The sequence below is a fragment of the Primulina eburnea genome, chromosome 18 (genome assembly GCF_022965805.1).
Source record: "Primulina eburnea isolate SZY01 chromosome 18, ASM2296580v1, whole genome shotgun sequence".
Lineage (NCBI taxonomy): Eukaryota > Viridiplantae > Streptophyta > Magnoliopsida > Lamiales > Gesneriaceae > Primulina > Primulina eburnea.
The window spans coordinates 21,426,452-21,432,742 of record NC_133118.1 but is presented as its reverse complement, the minus strand read 5'-3'; the positions used below and the strand labels follow the sequence as shown (position 1 = coordinate 21,432,742).

Sequence of the window (6,291 nt, the reverse complement as noted above, 5' to 3'; positions counted from 1 at the left end):
TTCCAAATACTGAAGCGGGTGGTGACTCCTGCCGAGGAGACCATCCTACAGGCTTCGAAGGCCGGGGATCTCATGCTGGAGAGCTTTAACCTCGCGCTGGCTGTAAGCTTTCTCTTCCCCTACTTATGCTTCTTTGCTTTACTGGTAATACTTTTCCTTATGTGATCTTTGCTTATTCACAGAGCGGGCAGCTGGCCAGGGTGGCCTTTGAGAAGATGAGTGCCCTGCAAGAGAGCACAGAGGCCCGGGTCACCTCTGCCACCGCTCTTCATGAAGGTTCCCTGGCCCGCATTGTTCAACTTAAAAACGTCCATGCGGGGGAACTACAGGGCCAGGAAGATACAATCAATGTCTTGCAGGGCCAGCTTGGAGAAGCCCGGGCAGAGATCTTTTCGCTGAAGGCTTTACTGGAGAAGACGGAGGCCCGAGCTGAAAAGCTAGATTTGGATGCCCGGGACGCTCTGGATAATTTCGTGCTGGCCACCGAGAGGGTGAGTGAACTGGAGGCGAATCTTACGGCTCGGGCCACCTTAGAAGAGGAGTGGCGGGCTGCTTTTCTTGCTACTGCGGAATTCCAGCAGCTGGTGACTAATAAGGCCTTTCCTTATTTCAAGGCGGGCTTTAATAAATGCAAGGGGCAAGTGAAAGAAGCAGGCTTACTGCCTCCGGAGAAGAAGAGCCTCCTAGACTTAGCCCGGGCTGCTAGCTCCCTGCCGGAGGACGGTGCAGAGATCCCGGATGAGGAAGAGTCCGAGGTGGAGGAGGACTCAGAGCCTGAGACTGCCCCTTAGATTTTTGTTTATTTTTCTTCTTACGGTAGTTGTAATAATTTCTCTTTTAATGGATTTTCTTTCATTCATCCCTGTGTCTTCGTTTTATCTCTGTTAATAATAATAATAAGAATTGAAGGGAAACCAGGGCATGGTATCACCCGGGCCCTTAATAAATCGAAGGGAAGCCGGGGCATGGTATCACCCGGGCCCTTAATAAATCGAAGGGAAGCCGGGGCATGGTATCACCCGGGCCCTTAATAATAAATCGAAGGGAAGCCGGGGCATGGCATCACCCGGGCCCTTAATAAATCGAAGGGAAGCCGGGGCATGGCATCACCCGGGCCCTTAATATGTGCCGGAATTCCGGACCTTCCGGGCTTTAAGAATGATCTTTCCAGGAACGATCTTTATTACCAAATAATTACAAGATGTACAAGAACTTTTAAGGAAAATATTTCTTAAGGTGGAAAGCATTCCAGGGCCTTTTGAGAGGATGGCCCTGCCCATCTTCAAGATAATAGGTGTCTGCGCTAACTCTGCGCACTACTTTGTAAGGACCTTCCCACCGGGCCTCAAGCTTGCCCACATCTCCCGCCGGGTTTGCTTTCTTGAGGACCATGTCTCCAATTTGAAACTCTCGGTGTCGGACCCTCTGATTATAAGCTTTCATCACCCGGCGTCGATAGGCTTCCATTCTGATCGCCGCTCTCTCTCTCCTTTCTTCAATGCAATCAAGTTCACTGGCAAGGGCGTTGTCATTGCCTTCCGGATAGGTGTCTATCCGGGCTGATGTCTGCCCGATCTCTACTGGGAGCACTGCTTCAGATCCATATACTAAGCTGAATGGTGTTTCCCCAGTAGCTGTTCGAGGCGTAGTCCGGTATGCCCAAAGAACACTGGGTAGCTCCTCCACCCAATCCTTACCAACTCCAAATAATCGGGCTCTGAGAGCTTGGACAATAGTGCGGTTGGTCACCTCATTCTGCCCATTGGCTTGGGGGTAGGCAACTGAGGTGAAAGCTTGAGTAATCTTCATCTCCTTGCACCAAGCTCTGACCTTATTCCCCTGGAATTGCCTGCCATTGTCAGAGACAAGCTTCCGAGGGATGCCGAACCTGCAGACAATATTTTTCCATAGAAATTTGAGAACTTCTCCTTCAGTAATCTTAGCCAGGGGCTCTGCTTCTACCCACTTAGAGAAGTAGTCAATCCCTACCAGCAGGAACTTCTTCTGGGCTCGGGCTACAGGGAAAGAGCCCACAATATCCAAGCCCCATTGGTCAAAGGGGCAAGATGCCCAGATAGGCTTCATCAGGGCCGTCGGGTGGTGGTTAATGCTGCTATGCCTTTGGCATCCCTCGCAAGAGTGGACTACCCGGGTGGCATCTTGATGCATGGTGGGCCACCAGAACCCGGCAAGCAAAGCCTTCCTGACCAGGGACGTTGCCCCTATATGATCTCCACAACAGCCTTCATGGATCTCCCTCAAGACATAATTGGATTCATCCCCGGCGACGCACTTGAGGAGGGGACCCTGGAAAGATCGTCGGTATAGATTATCACCGATTACAACAAAACGAGTTGCTCTCCTTTTGATTTTATTGGCCTCCTTAACATCCTCCGGTAGACCAAATCGGGAGATATAGTCTAGGATTGGGGTAGTCCAGTCTTCTCCTTGGGCTTGAGGGGGCCCGGCCTCCACTGAAGAGACCAGGCTGGTGTGGTAAGATATGCCTGGCTCTTGACAACCAGAAAGTGAAGCTGCCATCTTTGCCAGGGCATCGGCTTCAGTATTTCTCTCCCGGGGGATTTGCTCTATGCTCCAGTCTGTGAAATGTGCTGACAACTCCTTGATGATAGCTAGATATTTCACAAACTTTTCTTCCCGTGCTTCGTACCCTCCTTTCATCTGTTGGGCTACCAACTGCGAATCCGTATAGATAAGGACCCGGGTAGCTCCAACATTCTGGGCTGCTTTTACCCCAATGATAACTGCCTCATATTCCGCTTCATTATTGGAGGCCCGGAAGTCCAGCCTCACTGCCAGCTGTATTCTCTCCTCGGTAGGTGATATCAGCAATACTCCCACTCCACTGCCATCTTTACAGGAAGCCCCATCTGCAAATATTCTCCAAATTCCGCCAGCCTCGGGAACAATCATCTCTGTGATAAAATCTTACAAGGCCTGGGCCTTAATCGCCTTCCTGGGCTGAAACTCGATGTCATATTCTCCCAATTCTACAGTCCACTTCACTAGCCTTCCCGAGATCTCGGGCTGAGTCATAATTCTCCCGAGGGGGGTGTTAGTCAGCACGGTGATAGGGTGGGACAAGAAGTATGGGCGGAGCTTCCGTGCTGTAATCACCAGAGCCAGGGCCACCTTCTCTACCTCCGTATATCAGATCTCGGGCCCTTTGAGCGCATGACTCACATAATAGACCGGCCTTTGATCGGTACCTTCTTCTCGGACTAGTACAGAGCTGACAGCATATTCGGTGGCAGAAAGGTATACCCAGAGCTTCTCTCCGGGTCCGGGCTTTTCTAGGATAGGGAGCCTGGCTAGGTGGATCTTCAATTCTTCGAAAGCCCTTTCACACTTTTCATCCCAACCAAATTTTTGGGCCCTCCTTAGAGCTTGAAAGAAAGGGTAACTCCGGTGTGCAGATCGGGAAATGAAACGTGACAGGGCGGCGATTCTTCCCGTGAGTCTCTGCACATCCTTGATTGACTTTGGGGACGTCATTTCAGTGATAGACCTGACTTTCTCCGGATTGACTTCAATTCCTCTCTCAGTTACCATGAACCCGAGGAACTTGCCGCTCTTTACCCCAAATGTGCATTTGGCGGGGTTTAACTTCACCCCATACTCACGAAGAGTAGAGAAGGTTTCCTCGAGGTCTGGGATGAAGTCAGGTTGTGCCCGGGATTTCACCAAGATATCGTCCACGTAAACTTCAACATTCTTTCCGGCCTGCTTGATGAATATCTGGTCCATCAACCTCTGGTATGTGGCCCCAGCATTCTTCAACCCGAAAGGCATGACCACATAGCAGAAGGTTCCTCCTGAGGTAATGAAACTAACCTTTTCTTGATCTTCCCGAGCCAGGGGAATCTGATGGTATCCCTGGTATGCATCCATGAAACACAGCAGCTCATATCCCGACGCTGAGTCCACCAATTGATCAATCCGGGGCAGGGGGTAGCAGTCTTTTGGGCACGCTTTATTCAAGTCCCTGAAATCAACGCACATTCGCCACTTGCCGGCTGATTTTGGAACCAAGACCACGTTGGATAGCTAGGTGGGGAACTGGACCTCTCTGATCTGCCCGGCTTCCAATAATTCTCCCACCTGTTCCGCAATTATTTTGTCCTTTTCGGGACCAAAGTGCCTCTTCCTCTGCTTTATTGCCCGGGAGCCCGGGATGATATTTAACCTGTGCTCTGCCACGTGAGGGGAGATCCCTGTCAATTCTGATGAGGACCATGCGAAGATATCCGCATTCTTTGCTAGGCACTGTAGTAATTGAGCACGGGTTACTGGCTCAAGATCCCGGGCTATCCTTGTTGTTTTCAGGGGCTGCCCGGGTAAGATGCTTACTTCCTCCTGCTCCTCTCCCTCCACCATGTATACCTGTTGGATAGAGTGCACCTCCTCCTTCCCTGGTCTGCTACTCTCTCCACTTCGTCGGGTTCTTTTATTTTCAACTTTGACGGTTTCCGCATAGCACTTGCGGGAGGACGGCTGGTCCCCCTTTACTTCTCCGATTCTATTCCCCACTGGGAATTTTAGCTTCTGGTGGTAAGCCGAGGCCACGGCCCGCAAGGCATTCATAGCAGGCTTGCCCAAGATGATATTATAAGATGTGGGGGCACTTACCACCGTGAAAACCGTCATCACCATCTTTCGAAGGTCTTCAGCTCCTATGGTGAGGGGCAAGGTGATTTCTCCCCGGGGATAAACAGTGTGGCCAGCAAATCCGAATAACGCTGTTTCTACTGGCTGCAAACGGTAGTCTTCCAGGTTCATCTGATCCAGGGCCTCCAGGAAAATAACGTTCACTGAGCTCCCTGAATCGACGAAGACCCGGCGAATGTCATAATTCGCCACCTTCGCTTGGATGGCTAGGGCATCGTTGTGTGGGAGACTGACTCCTTGAAGATCCCGAGGGCCGAAACTGATGACCGGTCCCTCACCCCTTACTGTATTTTCCACTCCGAAACTCTCATGCCGGGAATGTGCCTTCCTGGCTCGGTTGGAGTCTCCATCTGTCGATCCTCCCGAGATCATTTTAATCACCCCGAGGGTCGGTGACCTTCCTCCGTCCTTATTTTCCCGGCTTTGAGATACTTGACCGGTATCACCATTCCTCTCCTGTCTGACCGGGCCTTTGTTCCCCGGCCCATACCCTGCATCTCTATTCACCCATGGTGGTCCCCGGGATTTCTTCGCTACCTGCTCTGAAGCACCAGGGCCCGACTGGGAAGGGGCCCGCTTCATTTTCCGGCATTCGCTCGTGCTGTGGGCACATTCTCCGTGATAGGAGCATATTTTCGTGATATAGGGCAGGTTTGGGGGCGACTGGTATGACCTGGCTTTCTTCTCATTGTCGCAAATATGGATTCCTTCACCCCGGTGTGGATTCATGGGGGTGTATCGAGAAAAACGCCCAAGATTATTTCCTCGGGTGTGGTCATCAGTTTTTACCACCCGGTCACCCCTTTCTTTGCGGGTAGATTCCCTTTTCTGCCGCTGTGCTTCCTCCATATTTATATACTTCTCTGCCCGGGACAGCAGATCTTCAAAATTCCCAGGCTGCTTCTTCACCAAGGACCTGAAAAAATCTCCCTCCTTAAGTCCCTGAATGAACGCTGTGGTCTTGGTTTCAGGAGCACAAGCCGGCACTTCCAGGGATGCTTTATTAAAACGGCGAATGTACGCCCGAAGAAATTCATCACCTGATTGCTTTACCTCGAACAAGCTAAAGGCAGTCTTCTTATACCTCTTGCTGCTGCTGAAGTGATGCAAGAAAGTGTCTCTGAAACCTGCAAAAGATTGTATGCTCCGGGGTCTCAACTTTTCGAACCACCTCGGGGCAGAGTCCACTAGGGTGGTGAGGAACACCTTGCACTTGATTTTATCAGAGTAGCAATGTAACATGGCCATATTCTCAAACCGGGTGAGATGCTCGTCAGGGTCTGAGTTTCCATCATACTCCCGTATTTTGGTAGCTTTGAAATGAGCTGGGAGGGGCTCACTCACAATCTCCAGGGAGAAAGGGCATCCCTGGGAAGCAGCCGGGGTTGAAACCTGAGATGACCCTGCTTTAGCTTCCAACTCTTTCACTTTTTTCTTCAAATCTTCTAGCTCCTGGGCCATAGCAAGGGTAGGAGCTTTGAAAAACGCCTGGGAATTTTCTTCTCTGTCTCTCTCTTTTTCGAGAGGAGACTCTCCCATTGCCTCATTTTCCTTTGAGTGACTGGGTTCAAGTAGGCCCCTCTCTGCGAGGGCTTTTTGGAC

General features: G+C 51.0%; 1 protein-coding gene across 1 annotated transcript; it reads right to left on the bottom strand.

Annotated features, from left to right (window-relative positions):
- Window positions 1-354: 354 nt before the first annotated feature.
- LOC140820327 (uncharacterized) lies at window positions 355-4,090 on the bottom strand. The gene is made up of 2 exons (XM_073180674.1): window positions 1,990-4,090; window positions 355-1,888 (listed from the first exon to the last, which is right to left on the bottom strand). Exons 1-2 carry the CDS (start codon window positions 2,932-2,934, stop codon window positions 1,859-1,861), a joined length of 975 nt encoding a protein of 324 aa, XP_073036775.1. The 5' UTR covers window positions 2,935-4,090; the 3' UTR covers window positions 355-1,858.
- Between the last annotated feature and the right edge of the window lie 2,201 nt (window positions 4,091-6,291).

Excerpts from the sequence above, each read along its gene's own strand:
- LOC140820327 (XM_073180674.1), bottom strand. The coding sequence starts at position 2,934 with ATGATTGTTCCCGAGGCTGGCGGAATTTGGAGAATATTTGCAGATGGG. Across the intron at positions 1,889-1,989 it reads CCCAGAAGAAGTTCCTGCTG|GTTCGGCATCCCTCGGAAGC; the intron begins GTAGGGATTGAC and ends TATTGTCTGCAG.